General features: G+C 40.0%; 1 protein-coding gene and 1 long non-coding RNA gene across 2 annotated transcripts in view; one reads left to right on the forward strand and one right to left on the reverse strand.

Annotated features, from left to right (window-relative positions):
- The first annotated feature begins 15,545 nt into the window (after nt 1-15,545).
- Nucleotides 15,546-16,216, forward strand: LOC129732832 (uncharacterized). Its single transcript, XR_008729360.1, has 2 exons — nt 15,546-15,603; nt 15,853-16,216. It is a non-coding gene; the product is annotated as an uncharacterized LOC129732832 (long non-coding RNA).
- LOC129732826 (solute carrier organic anion transporter family member 74D) overlaps nt 16,151-17,240 on the reverse strand; it is a 41,896-nt gene continuing 40,806 nt past the window's right edge. Inside the window, exons 7-8 of the mRNA XM_055694106.1 lie at nt 17,003-17,189; nt 16,151-16,948 (exon numbers count right to left, since the gene is read on the reverse strand). Of these exons, the coding sequence (XP_055550081.1) occupies nt 16,315-16,948; nt 17,003-17,189 (821 nt within the window). The 3' untranslated portion in view covers nt 16,151-16,314. The remainder of the gene's footprint in view (nt 16,949-17,002; nt 17,190-17,240) is intronic.

Here is a 17,240-nt window from a genome sequence, read left to right on the forward strand (position 1 = left end):
GGATTTGTTCTGCTAAGCCACGATGTCATGAGCTGGGACAGGGGCTTGTAATCCTCGGGTTCTGAGGGTATTGTGCGGGGTCTAGTTGCTGCCGAGACATCACGCAAATGAAATCTCGACCTACATCCAACCCCTTGAACCACGGATTCGTCGATACCTTGGGTATAATGGAATGTAACCACCTTCCCAGTTCCCCTCTGGTCCAAGAATTTTGCCAACTGATGATCGTATTCTGACGTACAAATGCGAAAAATTCATTAAAAGCAATTGGTCTTTCATAAATTTCACCGTTTGATGCGCCCACCTTAGCCAAAGAGTCCGCTTTCTCATTGCCCGGTATCGAGCAGTGAGAAGGGACCCACGCTAAGGTAATCTGAAACGATTTTTCGGATAAAGCACTCAGATGTTCCCGTATTTTCCCCTGGAAATACGGAGAGTGCTTAACATCTTTCATCGATCGAAGAGCCTCAATAGAACTGAGACTGTCCGTAAAGATGAAATAATGGTCCGTGGGCATTTTTTCGATAATCCCTAGGGTGTACTGAATAGCAGCTAATTCTGCGACGTAAACAGAAGCAGGATTATCGAGCTTATGGGAGACGGTTAAATTGTTATTGAAGACACCGAAGCCAGTGGACCCATCGAGAAGTGATCCGTCAGTGTAGAACATATTGTTGCAGTTGATGTTTCGATATTTATTGGAAATTTTTTTAGGGATCTGCTGCACGCGTAAATGATCCGGGATTCCACGAGTTTCTACTATCATGGATATATCGAAAAACACAGTAGAATCAGAAGTATTTGATAAGTTGACACGATTTGGAATATTCAAAGAAGGGTTAATATTTTGGGACATGTGATTGAAATACAATGTCATAAAACGGGTTTGAGAATTGAGTTCGATTAACCTTTCAAAATTTTCAATCACAGGACGGTTCAAGACCTCACATTTGATAAGAATACGAGAAGACAGGCTCCAGAAGCGGTTTTTCAACGGTAGAACTCTGGCTAAGACCTCCAAACTCATCGTATGGGTCGATTGCATGCACCCTAAGGCGATACGCAAACAACGATATTGTATTCGCTCCAGTTTGTTCAAATGTGTGTTTGCTGCGGAGCGGAAGCAGAAACACCCGTACTCAATTACAGACAATATCGTTGTTTGGTAAAGCCTTATAAGGTCTCCTGGGTGGGCTCCCCACCATGATCCGGTTATTGTACGAAGAAAATTTACTCTTTGCTGACTTTTCTTCATCAGATACCTAACATGGCAACCCCAGGTGCCCTTAGAGTCGAACCAGACACCAAGATACTTATGCACCAAAACCTGAGAGATCGTTTTACCCATTAATTGTGCTTGGAGCTGAGCAGGTTCATGCTTCCTAGAAAAAACTACTATCTCAGTCTTCTCCGGAGAGAATTCGATACCTAGCTGTAAAGCCCAAGCAGACAAATTGTCCAAGGTATCTTGCAATGGTCCTTGCAAATCGGCAGCTTTGGCTCCTGTAACAGAGACCACGCTGTCGTCGGCAAGTTGTCTTATCGTGCATGAATTTGCCAGACATTCGTCGATGTCATTTACATAAAAATTGTAAAGAAGGGGGCTTAAACATGAGCCCTGGGGAAGACCCATGTAGCTAATTCAAAAAGTTGCCAAATCACCATGCGTAAAATGCATGTGCTTTTCGGACAACAAATTGTGCAAAAAATTGTTTAAAATTGGAGAAAATCCTTGTCGGTGAAGTTTACCCGAAAGAATGTCAATAGAAACGGAATCAAAAGCCCCCTTAATGTCCAAGAACGCAGACGCCATTTGTTCTTTGCGGGCATACGCCAGCTGAATATCTGTTGAAAGCAACGCAAGACAATCATTCGTCCCTTTGGCACGGCGGAAGCCAAACTGAGTATCTGATAGCAGACCATTTGATTCGACCCAGTGGTCTAAGCGACGGAGTATCATTTTTTCCATCAATTTCTGGATACAGGATAGCATTGCAATCGGCCTATAAGAGTTGTGTTCAGAAGCTGGTTTTCCTGGTTTTTGGATGGCGATCACCTTCACTTGCCTCCAATCCTGCGGTACAATGTTTTGCACCAGAAACTTATTGAACAAGTTCAACAAGCGCCTCTTGGCATTGCCGGGTAGATTCTTCAACAAGTTGAATTTGATTCTATCTAACCCAGGCGCGTTATTGTTACAGGACAGGAGGGCAACTGAAAATTCTGCCATCGTAAAAGGTGATTCTATCGCGTCGTGGCCCGGAGACGTATCGCGAACAAGGTTTTGCGCAGGAACAGAGTCCGGACATACTTTCCTGGCAAAATCAAATATCCAGCTACTTGAAGACTCCTCGCTTTCGTTGACCGTTACGCGATTCCGCATTCTTCGGGCTGTGTTCCAAAGAGTGCTCATTGATGTCTCCCTCGACGTCTCGTTTACGAACCGACGCCAATATCCGCGTTTCTTTGCCTTAGTCAAGCTTTTAAACTTGGTATCAAGCTCCGAATAACGTTTAAAGTCGTCGGCATCGTCTGTATCCCGGAAGGTCAGATACGCGTCGGATCTTTGCGTGTAGGCATCGGAGCACTCTTTGTCCCACCACGGAGTGGGAGGCGGTTCTTTTATCGTTACGCCAGGGTATTTCTTCGTTTGGGCTTGCAACGCGGCGTCGAGAATCAAGCCCGCGAGGAGGTTGTATTCTTCAAGCGGTGGATGATGTTGAATCGCATCGACCGTTTTTGAAATCATTTCCTCGTATAACTTCCAATCGACATTCCGTGTGAGGTCATACGGAATATCAATTGGTCGCATGCGAGTTGGACCGTTAGTAATTGAAATAAGAATAGGCAAATGGTCGCTACCGTGAGGATCGAGGATTACCTTCCATGTGCAAACCAACCGTAGCGACGTCGAACATAAGGATAGATCCAAAGCGCTTAGGCGCGCTGGAGGTTTCGGGATACGTGTCATTTCACCGTTGTTCAAAATAGTCATGTCGAAGTCATCGCAAAGGTTATAGATCAAAGAGGAGCGGTTATCATTGTAAGGGGAACCCCAAGCCACACCATGAGAGTTGAAGTCTCCCAAAATCAAACGTGGCGAGGAAAGAAGTTCTATTAAATCAAAGAGCAGCCGTTGCCCAACCTGTGCTCTGGGAGGAATATATATTGAGGCAATACAAAGCTCTTTACCTTGTATTGTCATTTGACATGCGACAACTTCGATGCCTGGAATCGAGGGGAGGTTAATACGATAGAAAGAATAGCACTTTTTAATCCCTAGAAGTACTCCTCCATATGGGGTGTCTCGATCATGGCGAATAATATTAAAATCATGGAAGTTAAGATCAATATTTGAAGTAAGCCAAGTTTCACAAAGGGAAAATGCATCGCATTTGTTTTTATTTATCAAAACTTTGAACGAATCAATTTTTGGTAAAATACTTCTACAATTCCACTGTAAGACAGAGATAGAATCCTTCATATACGCAGTTGAATTAGGCATCGAAGGATACAATCGCTGCAAGGAGGGGCCATTGGGCAGTCAACTGCTTCAAAAATGATCTAACTGTTGGGAGAAGTACTGTGAGGAAATTTTTAATTGGATCAGGTATTTCGAAGTTTTCAAAAATCCAGTCCACGATGTTAGAAAAATTCACCAATCCAGAGTTTATTTGATTATCTGGGTGTGCAAATGGAACAACTGGGGTTTTAGATGTTCCAGGAAGTGCTGGGAACTCCTTCTGGGACTTTAAATTTGCAAGCCCAGGGGGTGTTTGCTTCGGCTTTTCCGCAGCACTTTTAGATTTGTTCGTATTATTCATTCCATCTTGAGAAACCTTAGGTCCTTTCCTGGGAAGCTTAGGAGAGGAAAGATTTTTCCTCTTTCTAGTCTCCCCAAGACAGGCAAAAGAAGTTCCCTCTAGTGGTTCGTCAGAGTCGGTTTCATCTGAAGACAACAGAACAAAGGGGTTCGATGTTATGGTAGAAGTGTTCACGGTCTTCTTAAGAATCTCAGCGTAAGAACGCTTTGAGCGCTCCTTAAGAGACCGTTTAATTTTATCTCTGCGTTGCATGTACACCGGGCATGCGGAAAGCTCATGCAGATTTTCCCCGCAGTGAATACACTTTTCAGCGTTTACACTGCAAGAATCTTCCGCATGAGTCTCCCCACACTTGCCACATCGTGCCTTATTGCAGCAGTAGGCAGCTGTATGGCCTAACTGATTGCAATTGGTGCAATTCATAACACGGGGCACATACAAACGCACAGGCAGACGAACCTGGTTGATAGAAACGTGGCTAGGGAGTGCAGATCCGGCAAACGTAACGCGAAACGAGTCTGTCGGAGTGTATACTTTTTTACCGGAGACGAGCGACATGGACCGTAATTGCTTAACATCCAATACTTTCGCCTCGGTAGTGGATTTTTTGAAGCAGCCGACGCCGCTTCCCAGAATACACTCAACAGTCAGACTCGAATCGGTTATTACACCGTCGATCTCCACGTCTCGTGCAGGTACATACACGCGATACTCGCGTGTAAAGAGCTCAGAGCGAGCTATATCGTTGGCCTGATCCAGATCATTGACCACGACACGGAGCTTGTTTGGTCTGACTTTTGCGATTTTGGTCACGGCCTTGTATCGTGACGTCAGATCTTTCGCGATTTGTAACGTGTTCAGTGATTTTCCTCTTGGTTTGGGCCTCATGTAGAGAACCAGTGGACCCGTTGATCCGTCTGGGTAGAGCCTGGGACGAGGATTGACTAAAGCAGGGACAGAGGGGGGGGGGGTGAACAGGAGGGACAGGGTCGGGTGGGTTTGGAGACGGGGGATCGGGGGCTAAGGGATCCACATCCATTGCGCTCAAACTAGCGCAACAGTACAGTGGCAAAGAATCACGTACCTCTTTTTTGTTGTCTTCAATAGCACAATCACCGAGCCTTTCGGTGCTGGAACGGGCAGCTTCGCAGCGGCACAGCTATAGCACAATAGCAGGATGACCTTCGGATTATCAGTTTGTCTTTACACCGCACTTCGCACTCTTTGAAACACGACCGGGTAAGCAATGCTTCTTTTCTTCTTCACACAGTAGCGACTTTATAGCGAGACAATCACTTAATGCGTCCGTTTCGTCTAGTGTTCGGGACGGAATGAGAATAAGTTTTGAAAAAGTAGATTTTCCCATATAAAATCGTATGAAAACTTTAAAAATCGGGCGTAACAATATAGTTTCACCGATCGATCTGAAAAGTTACATAGTTGTTGAAGGACCCATAAGGAACACGAAAAGTACATGGGAGTGAAAAAATAACACCATCGCTTTTTTATCATATAACTGGTGCTTATTACGGGAGTCACTTCACGGTGAAATATATTTCACTTTCACGCTCACTTCACTTTTTGAGACCTATCCCCTAAATCACCTCAAGTGAGGTGACAAAAATCACCTCCGTGAAGTGAGATTACAGTGAAGTGAAATAGAGAATAGAACAAGTGAAATGAGCGAGTTTTCCAGCTCAAAATTTTTAAGTCCCGGAAAGTCGATTGAGCTGAAAATTTGTATGAGAACATTTTTCGACAAGAGGAAACTTTTGAGCCCTACCACTAAACGAAATTCGAAGGTAAATTTTTCCCTTACGTTCCACCGGTTACAGCTCAAAAATTTGTAAGTCCCAGAAAGTCGATTTTTTTCAAGGAAAAAAAAAAAGATTAGCCTTGTTGCTGGAAAGCAAATCCCATATATATCATCACTGGATTACAAATCAATCGATTTTTAAACTTCCCTATCTTCGTGAAATCATTTCACCGTTCAAAACGGTCGTGAAATAATTCCACGCGAAACGTCGCTTTTTCCGTTTCCACTTCACTCATATGACACTCATAATAACCCAGATTTCACGGCAGATGTCACCTTGCGACGTTTTTCTCACTTACGTGAGTCCCGTAATAGGACTTCATTCACTTCACTCTGGTTTCACCGTGAAGTGACTCCCGTAATAAGCACCACGGTGTCCCAGTACAATGGTATTGGCTTTACAAGCATAGAAGAGAGCCTCATCATCCTCAGCATGCGTTGAGATGCACGAAAATTCATCATGGACAGCAGCTTCGGGGAATCCAGTTCGGAATTTAAAATCTTGACAACACATACAGCCTGCTGTAACATACGGCGGCGTTCTAAAGTGTGTGGTAGGTAGGATCACGCCAAGGAAAATCTTTCAGGGCCCGTCGAGTGAATCGTCTCTGTAAACGCTCAAGGCGTCGGTTCCATGAATGCTGGTGCGGAGACCAGATAGCACTAACGTTTTCAAGTAGGGGGCGTACTAATGTACAATACAGTGCATTACAGTGAGGATCCTTAAAGTCACGCACAATTTTTGCAATGAATCCCAACTGCCTACTTGTTTTTGAAATTACTGCAGCGCGGTGTTCATTCACGTAATCGACTCTACGCAGCGCTTCCCCGCCGGCGATATAGTTAAAAATTACTGGCGTTTGAGTGCGACGAAATGTTATCACTTCACATTTTGCAGTACTTAGAATCAGAGAGTTTAGTTTACACCACGTCACAAATGTATTTAAAAGTGATTGCGAACGATGACAATCCTCGATGTTGCGAAACGTTAAATATATTTTCAACTCATCGGCGTAAACTAGTCTGCAAACAATCCTAAGTGCTTCAGCGACATCGTTGAAGAATATAATGAAGAGAAGTGGTCCCAGGTTACTACCTGAGTCTGGTACACCAGACTTGTTCGTGAACACACAGAATACACCAGATCCCAGCTTAATTTACTCAACGAACCGAGATGAAGCACCAAGACGGGTGATGCATTTCAACGTGAATTCCAACAGGTTCGTTGTCACAGATCGTCCAGGAACAAAATCACGCTTGTCCGAAGAAATGTAGAGGCGTGGCCAATTCAATACAACAGAACCTACAATGATCTCGAAAAGCTTAGACGCAGCAGATAAATTGGTTATTCCACGGTAATTTTTGACATTACGATAATCACCACTTTTAAGGACCGGGAACATATAGGAATGCTTTCAGACCTCGGGGAACTTCTCTTGTATCAAAGATTTTTTTTAAATGGTGCAAAATGGAACGGCTAGAATATAAATGCAGCGGCACAAAAGCACGGCCGGTATTCCGTCGGAATTATCCTGAGGATATGGTCCGAGGAGAAACTACCTACGGAGTGATTGGAAGGAATCATATGCTCTACCTATAACAAGGGACACAGATTTTAAGCTCGAAGACCGCAAACGCTCGTCGATCGACCTCCTTCCACGTTCACGTTCGTGTCCATAGAGCGCCACCGGGAGGATCGGAGTCCTATAGAGCGCAAATTTCGTACGGATCTGTAGGTTACGGTACCTAAGCTGGCTACGCAATCCATAATAAGCCCTATTCACTGTCGCAATCCGTCTCTGCATCTCGTGGTTCACCTCGTTGTCACATGTCACGAGAGTACCAAGGTAAACAAATTCGTCGACACCTTCGAAAGTATCCCCATCCATCTCCACCGCAGCACCAACACCCGCAGAACTACCACGCTCTCTGCCAGCTACCATGTACTTCGGTTAGGCAGTGTTTATGGTTAGTTCAATTCTCGCAGCTTCTCTTTTGAGAGTCGTAAGGCCTCCTCAACTGCTTTACGGTTAACACCAATTATATCAATGTCGCCCGCGAAGCCTAGAAGCATGTGGGACTCAATGATGATGGTGCCGCTCCTCTGCACACCTGCCCTTTGTATTGCACTTTCCAAAGCTATGTTGAACGTATGTAACAGTTTAATTAGTTTTGTTGGAAAACCATGTTCAAGCATTATTTGCCACAGCTCGTTGCGTTTTACTGTATCGTACGCCGTGTTAAAGTCAATAAACAGATGATGTGTCTGCAAGTTGTGCTCTCGAAACTTGTCGAGGATCTGTCTCGAGGTAAACATCTGATCTGTTGTAGATCGTCTACTCGAAAACCGCATCGGTATTCTCCAACAAAGGCCTTCTGCACCGGCCTTAGTCGCTGGAACAGGAAACGGGAGAGAATTTTATAAGCGGAATTGAGAAGGGTTATGCTTCGATAATTACTACAGTCCAGTCTATTACCCTTCTTGTAGATAGGGCTCAGGCCATACCCTTACGATGATTCGGTGAATTGCACTACACAGCCGCTCTCCTACCTTTTTCACCGTTCACCACCACTCCAAAATGTTCCTTCCAACGCTCGGGCACCTGCAATTTATCGGTTATCAGGTTTCCCTCCATGTTACACATGGCAGGTACTGACACGGTCCGGTTCCTGATTCCGTTTATCGTTTTATACAGTGGTGGGCACCATTCCGCTAATTCACTAATTCGCTAATTAGCGACGCTAAAATTGAGCTGGTTAGCGAAAATTTTAGCGTCGCTAAAATTTTGGCCTTCAAAACGCTAATCGCTAATTCGCTAAATTTAGAAATATTTAGAAAAACTGTGAATTGCTGATGGCGTACGTAAATTGATTCGAAAGATGAACATACTTTACTGCGAAAGTTACTTTTGTCAGTTTTTTACCCTAGAATGGAGTTCCGTACAAGCCACAGCACAGGGTTTATTTTGCTGATTTCGTGCGAAAAATTAATAGCGTCTTCAAATTTGATTTTAGTGATATACTTTATTGGAAAAAGTTTTTATATTTTTTATTGTGCTTCTTTTAAAATGTACGATTTAGTGATTAATTCACCTAGAAGTGATATGGAAAATTTATTTTTTCAGGACAGTGAGATAGACAGCTAGTGTCTTCAGAGAAGTTGTGGCAAATGGTTTCACTAGCAACTTTGTCGAAGGTGTCGGATTTCTATCTCTTATGTTAAAAAAGATATAAAAAGTTTTATATGCAAAGTTCACCCAAATCATAATTTTAAATATAACTTTTTTTCTGGATTTTCTACATATTTTATACCTTCTGCAAAATTATTAACCAAACAGAAATACACCTTTTTGCTGAATATTTGACTAGCTACGGTTAAAAATAAAAAAGTTACTCAACCTTTAACGGTTTTCCAAGGGTTAGTTCAACTTCAAATTACTCAGCCGTACGCAAAAATACGCAGATAACTTTATGATTTTCTGAAAGCATGTCTATTCTACTTCCAAAAGAATATAAAATCATTTGTCAAATAGAGTCTTTTCGATTGTTTCAATGAAAAAAATCTTTTGCATGAAAATTCTGACTTTATCAAAAAACTTTTTTATTTCTAAATATAGCGTTTTAAAATATTCAGCAAAAATATAAATCCAATGAAATCGCGTAATTTTCTAGAAGGTCATAAAAATATAGAAAATCATGGGAAAGAGTTATAACAAAAAATATGAATTTTTGGTCAAAGGTCAACGTATTTTTTCAGTTTATTCTTCGTTTTCTTCTCCACTGTCTTGTTCGAATTGAACGAGAAAAAATTTAGCATCTTCTGACAACTCTTTCGTATTAAGTTTTGGCCAACCACGACCTTGGTACTATCTACCGTCGAGCGTGCATACCTATGCACGGATCGGCGGTTATCGAACACTTGTTGGTCCCTATTGGACAGCTGTCGGAGGAAGCACAAGAGGCAAAAAATAAAGAGTGGAAACGGTAAACATTCACTCAAGTTCTTAATCCATTCGGTGATTTATTTTTTAATTAACAGATATCGAGAATACCACACCCGAAAAATATCTAGAAAGAGTGCGAATGAGGATCTCATGCACTGGTTGCTGGTTTCTTCGGATCCAATGGTGACGGAAGCTCGAGGTTGGCCAAAACTTAACACGAAAGAGTTTTCAGAAGATGCTAAAACTCTTCTCGTTCAATTCTAGAAAGACAGTGGAGAAGAAAACGAAGAATAAACTGAAAAAATACGATTTTTGATTCACTTTAGATGATGTCATGCGTTGAACTTTGACCAAAAATTCATATTTTTTGTTATAACTCTTTCCCATGATTTTCTATATTTTTATGACCTTCTAGAAAATTTCGCGATTCCATTGGATTTATATTTTTGCTGAATATTGTACAACGCTATATTTAGAAATAAAAAAGTTATTTGATAAAGTCAGAATTTTCATGCAAAAGATTTTTTTCATTGAAACAATCGAAAAGACTCTATTTGACAAATGATTTTATATTCTTTTGGAAGTAGAATAGACATGCCTTCAGAAAATCATAAAGTTATCTGCGTATTTTTGCGTACGGCTGAGTAATTTGAAGTTAAACTAACCCTTGAAAACCCGTTAAAGGTTGAGTAACCTTTTTATTTTGAAACATAGCTAGATCAAATATTCAGCAAAATGGTGTATTTCTGTTTGGTTAATAATTTTGCAGAAGGTATAAAATATGTAGAAAATCCAGGAAAAAAGTTATATTTAAAATTATGATTTGGGTGAACTTTGCATATAAAACTTTTTATATCTTTTTTAACATAAGAGATAGAAATCCGACACCTTCGACAAAGTTGCTAGTGAAACCATTTGCCACAACTTTTCTGAAGACACTAGCTGTCTATCTCACTGTCCTGAAAAAATAAATTTTCCATGTCACTTCTAGGTGAATTAATCACTAAATCGTACATTTTAAAAGAAGCACAATAAAAAACATAGAAACTTTTCCGAATAAAGTATATCACTAAAATCGAATTAGAAGACGCTATTAATTTTTCGCACGAAATCAGCAAAATAAAACACTGTGCACAGGAGCATTTTGAAGAACAAGCACAAGGTCTAGATTAAATTTTCGGCACACCAAGAACTTTGGTAAATTGCAATGCGCTTGAAATTATGACAACTTTGGTTCTACTTTTTCGATTCAGATAATAATTGAATTTTTATGAAAACATTCCTAAGAGTATCTATTTTCAATGCAAGCTAAATAACTTTCGTTATTCTTGTTTTTACAAAATCTAATATGAATACCGTTTCGTGAACCTCTTATTGTAAATACTTAGCTTTAAAAAGTAATTGTTTTCGTTTGTTCAACCAAAAAAGATCAAAGTGGTCCAAATCTTACAAAACACGAGCAATAAATATAGTGATATGACTATTTACATATTAAAAAGTTAGCGATTAGCGAAAGTTCCGCTAATGTGGGTTTAGCGTTTAGCGTTGGGCGATTATCGAGCTAAATTTTCCGGTTAGCGGCTTAGCGATTAGCGTCGCTAAATTTTCGATTAGCGGTGCCCAGCACTGGTTTTATAGAAGCTCCTCATGTCGTGCCTGGTGAAGCAATTCTCCGCCTCCACGAGGACGCGATCTTAGTGCTCACGTTTCTTACGGCGGTGAAACCTCTTTTCGGCAGCTCTTGCCTCCCGGTATTTCTCTTTTCTTAGGCATTGACATAGTTATTCTTAAAGCCGCGAAGTGAAGAGACGGATTGCAGCAGCAAAGAGAGTTTACTATGGATTGCGTAGCCAATTTAGCTTCCGCAGCCTACAGATCCGCACGACCTTTGCGCTCTACAGGACGCTGATCCATCCAGTGCACAGATTGTGCAGAACGTATAATTTAGGCGTACAGAACGACAATTTAGACGGAAATGGAGTTTGCGATTTAGGGTGGTCCTATAATCAGCGAAATTAAACAACTAAAATTTCTGTTTGAAGAAAAATGCTATAATATGTTGGTGAAATTCGTAAATCAAATTATTTAAAGCAACTTTGTAGAAGACTACTTTTCGCCTTTCTCCCAGAAGGTATAGCAATCACTTGCAAAACCGAAAGTATAAAAGTGCTCCAAAGGGCCGAATGGCATGTATCACTCGACTCAGCTCGACGAGCTGAGCATTTTATGTATGTGTGTGTGTGTGTGTGTGTGTGTGTGTATGTGTGTGTGTGTGTGTGTATGAGCAGATTTTTATTCTCACTCACTTTTCTCAGAGATGGCTGGACCGATTTTCATAAAATCAGTGTCAAATGGAAGGTCTAGTTGCCTCATGAGACCCTATTGATTTATTTTGCAATCGGACTATTACTTTGCCTGTTATGTTTAAAAATGTGAAATCAGGCTATGAAAAGGAACATATTCCGAAGACTACTTGGATTCACTCACTTTTCTCAAAGATGGCTGACCCGATTTCCACAAAATTAGTGTCAAATGAAATGTATAGCTGCCTCATAACATCCTATTGAATTTTACTGTAATCGGACTGTAACTTCGTCTGTAATGTATCGAAATGTGAAAATCACGAAACTTCATTATCTCAGAAACTACACAACCGATTTGAACAATATCGATGTGAAATGAACGAGCTAGTTAAGGAGTAACTGATGAGTTATGATTGAACACGTGGTTTCAAAGTTTGGCTGCCCTATACGTTCCCATTTCATTTAATTATAATCGAACTTAAGCAACCGTTATGTATTAAATTGTTAATAATACAACGGAAGACTATAATCTTAAAGATTACATGACTTATTTGAACATAACTAGTGTCAGACGAACGAGTCATCTCTCGAACTTACAAATATCAAACTTCATAACAATTTGATATGTGGCTAAAAGTTATGGAAAGCGAAGAAATTCAAAGACTATTTAAAACTATACCTGCTTTGATCGATATATGAGGCCTCAACATAATTTAAATGTGGTATCGCACTATTTGAACGTTCCAATTTAATTGATTCCTTGCGATGTGTTAAAAGTCTGCAAATGCACGACGAATCGGCCATAGGATAAGATCAAAGTCAAATAACAAATCGTTTGAAATGATTGGGTTTATCGAAATGACAATATCTTCGACTTCTGGCTTCTGTACATCGCCTTAAGTCTGAATATATTCATATTGGGTGGTATTCGGTCATTTTTAGCAGATTTTCTGGCATCAATCTGACACCGGAAATACCCATATTGGGAGGTATTTAGTTATTTTGGTTGTTTTCCATAAACTAAAAGTGGTCATCTTTAAATTCAAAATGGTGTCCAGGGTCAATGTTTGGTTTCTATGCATCATCTCGATTACAGAAATATTCACATTGAGTATTATTCGGTCATTTTCGACTGTTTCCTAAAAGTTGCCATTTAGCAATTCAAAATGGTGCCTGAGGTCAATTGTAATTCCAGATATACTCATATTGGATGGTATTTGGTTATTTAAGGCTGTTTTTCACAAACCGGAAGTCGCCATCTTGGATTTCAAAATGGTATTTGAGATAATTTCTAGCCTCTGAGCGTCATTTTAGTTAAAGAAACACCCATATTGGGTGTTATTCGATCATTTTCGGCTGTTTCCCAGGTACCGGAAGTCGCCAACCTAGAATCCAAAATGGGATGTGTGGTCGATTTCAGCTGCTGTGTATCATTCTAGATCCGGAGATACTCATGTCAGACGGAAATCGGCCATTTTTGGCTGTTTTCCAGAAACCAGAAGTTGCCATCCTACAATTCATAGTGGTGTTCTTGCAACATTCTGGCTCCGGAGATACTCATATTGGGTGGTATTTGGTCACTTTGGGCTGTTTTTCAGAAACCAAAAGTCGTCATTTTGAACTTTGAAATTGTCTGTGAAATCAATTTCTGTCATCTGGGCGTAATTCTGGTTCCGAAAACATTCATATTGAATGGTATTTGGTCATTTCCGGCTGTTTGCCAGACACCGGAAGTCACCATCTTGAAATTCAAGATTGTGTCTGTGATCAATTTTTAGCTTCTGTGCATCTTTCTGGTTCCGGAGATACTTATATTTAATGGGAATCGTCCATTTTAGGCTGATTTCACGAAACCGGAAGTTGCTATCTTACAATCCAAAATGTTGCCACTAAAACATTCACCTGCCAAATTTGGTTCCATTTAGTTGGTTAGCTCTCAAGATGTGCAGAAATTTGTGTTTCATTTGTATGGCATCTCTCCCTTCTAAAAGAAGGAGGGGTGTCAAAACATTATGGACATATTTTTTACCCCTTAAAACATCTACATGCCAAATTCGGTTTCATTTGCTTGGTTTGTTCTTGAGTTGTGCAGAAATTTATGTTTCATTTGTATGGGACCCCTCCCTTCCAGAAAAGGGAGGGGTCTCAAACTATCATGGGAACCTTTATCGGCACCAAAAATTTCAAATTTTCACGCCGATCGGTTCGGTAATTTTCGAGCCAACATGGATCAGACAGACAGACAGACCGGATTGCATTTTTATATGTATAGATTACAACATCAATATTTTTTAAGAGTGAATATACATTTATTGGATTGAAGCGTTCTTGTAAATCTATTTTCATAAATAATAAGTTTGCATGAGAAAGGCTGGGTCTGACCGCTAGGTGGATTAATTTAGGTTTTTTTAGTTCTTGAATTGGAGTTACTTTGCTTAGGGTGGCTTTCAAAATATTAGTTTTTTGTTACAATGTCTTTTAATTCAAATTTCTTAGTAAAGTTATGTTGGTAGCTAAAATTTTAAGGTAGCTTTCTGCTGAAGAAAGCTATTAACGTTTTAATATCCAAAATGCGTCCTTATAAAATGTAGATTTCTCTGAATGGGGCAAATGAAAAAAAAATATCTTCTGGTATCGTTTGAAAGAACAACTTGTGTATTTTATTATATAAAAAATGAAGATGAGAAATTTGTTAAAGTTGAATAAAATCAGTTGGAATCGGCTCATTTGTTGCCGAAAAAGTAAGATTTTTACGGCTTAATAGCTAATTTAAGAGAACTCTGCAAAAAAATCTCTTGAATTGACAGATAGAAAGTAACTTTACCTGATGGAATTAACTTTTTTTGTATAAACTAAAATTTTGTCCTTACTCGCGTCTAATTTCTCAGCAAAGTTCTCTTTGTATAGTTCATAAACCTTCCAAAGATGTAACTTATAGAATGAAGATGTTTTGGTAATTTTTCATCATTACGATGCAAAATCTACTCTAACTGTTTCCAAACAAAATCCTCTGATATCAGAATTTTACACGCTTCCACTATGCCATCAGTTGAAAGGGAAACATGTTCACTTTCCGTCAGCGCTTTCACACTCGAGTTGAGTCAATCAATTGAATTCAATTTTTTGCAGCTATCTTAATTGCAGCAAACCTTTTCTCTGCGTTTTTCCAATGATAAACTCATCTAAAAGAATTGTAAATTCGTTTGTGAATCGGCTCCAATTTTTTTTAAACAACTCCCATAGACATGCATATTTTTTTGTAGATGCATAATCATTAGCCGTTATAATATTCACTATAAGAGATAATAAATGTATTATTTGTGGAAGAAGAAGGAAAAGGATTTTTTTTTGTAGCGGTAATTAATTTTCCCTGATCGTTTTCAGCTTAAAATTTCTTGATTAATGAGGATGAAGAATCAGAGAAATGGATGGTGGGGTGATATAAACATTTAGAACAAATAGCGATATATTTTACAACAACAACAAAAACATTGGCAGAGCAGCTCCGACAAAATGCTCATTCAGGCGTTCATATTATCTGTTCAGAACGATGAAAGAATGATTTGCCTAACCTCGGGCGAATAGGACCGTGCAATGGGCTGACTTTCAAACAGTTTTTTACAGGATTTTGTCCACAGAAAACAGAAAAAATGTATAGCTCACTGTTATCACATCACATTATTTAGTTTAGAAATATTCGCCAGGATTTTGAAAAGGTTTGCTTATTTTCAAGAACTGACTGAATAATCTGAAAAATTCATTTTTCTTCACATAATTTTTATTAAAAAGTTAAACGGCACGAAAAATGTTTGTCCCGTTTGCGTACAGTGAATCGCTTTCAGTTTTAGATTTATTCTTTTTTAATAATTAGCAAAACTGTTCGCGATGTGTGCGCTGACTTAATTGCTAAATTTGACCGAAACGTAAATAGCAACCAATAACAAAAAATTCGTTTTCAATTCCAGAAGACCGGACGGCCAGAAACATTCATCGTGAGGATATTGCAAAATCACGACTCGAAGAATGGGTCTCTTTTCAATAACGTAGGAGCGTAGCCATTCTATTGTATTAGAGTTACAATTCGTTAATGTTGCATTTGAATATTTTCATATTTCCGATATTTTCAGATTGATTTGGCAATATGAATTTCATTTAGTGTTCTGTTTGCTTCCCAGTTATCTATTCCCCAGTAAATTCCTGCGGCTGAAAGCTTGAAGAATATTTGCATGTAAATAAGTAAAAACTAGCGTTTTGGAACTTAACAATTATTTTTATTCATTGGACGAATTATAAATCAAGGAATAAATCATTTTTATGAAATACTCTTAACGCATATCCTCTAATCAACATTACGATTAACGCTAATAAATGCAGCGTTCGTCTTACATTATTAATACTACATTAGCTTTTTTCGTTTTGTTCGAAGTTCAAAAATCCGTTTCGGGACTCATGGGTCGCCCATCTCGACTCTTCGTCCTCGTGTATCCTATACCACCGGGGCTGCTAACCAAGCTAGACTGCACAGAGCCTAAATCCCTCGTGGCCCCTGCATCCGCTACAAAAGACGCGGGATTCATTCCCGTGTCATCCCTCAAAGGCGACAACGGTCCGTTCGCTTTGCCTACCCTATTATCTTCGTGGTCGGAGTCATCGTCATCGTCACCATTGGTAGCATCCGTCCTATCTGGTGGTAAGCTGCTGGCCGATCGAAAATCCAGTCGCTCATCCAAATCACTTGATGACTCTCGGGTTGGCAATTGTCGAATGACCTGAGCGTACGTAGCTGATGATGGCCCCGCAATCGGTGAAATCGACCGCGCTGTAAGAGGATAGCCGTCCTGGGTGCGTTGAATCGACTGAATCAGCGGTACATCTTGAGCAACAATAGTCGACGCTTGCAGTAGACTGTTGGATTGGACAGACGGATCTAAGTCACGTTGCTGCTGCAGCCGTTCTTGCTCCTCCTGATGAACGGAGAACGGTTGAATTTCATTGTCCGGTGAGGTAGTTTGCCGGGAACTCATGCGTGCTTGTTGTGTGATGAGTCTCATTTCGATTGGTCTGAAAAGTGAATTATTTTATTGAATTAAAAAATTTGCCAAGAAATAGACCAACCTATATGCATCTTCTGGATCATCGCCGTACAAAAGTAGATCTCGAACAAAATAAAATACTAGTATATCGAAAATGACACCGATTGCAATCAAGGCTGCTGTTAGAATGTTGAGAGTGGTTCCAAAAAAAGGTGTCTCGTGAATAAAACATTTTCGTTGATCGGAAGCCCACAACTGGCAGGCGCTGACTACGACAAAAATATGTTTGTAAAATTTGTTGAGATATTTGATCAAACTAT

The sequence above is a fragment of the Wyeomyia smithii genome, chromosome 3, assembly GCF_029784165.1.
Source record: "Wyeomyia smithii strain HCP4-BCI-WySm-NY-G18 chromosome 3, ASM2978416v1, whole genome shotgun sequence".
Classification (NCBI taxonomy): Eukaryota; Metazoa; Arthropoda; class Insecta; order Diptera; family Culicidae; genus Wyeomyia; species Wyeomyia smithii.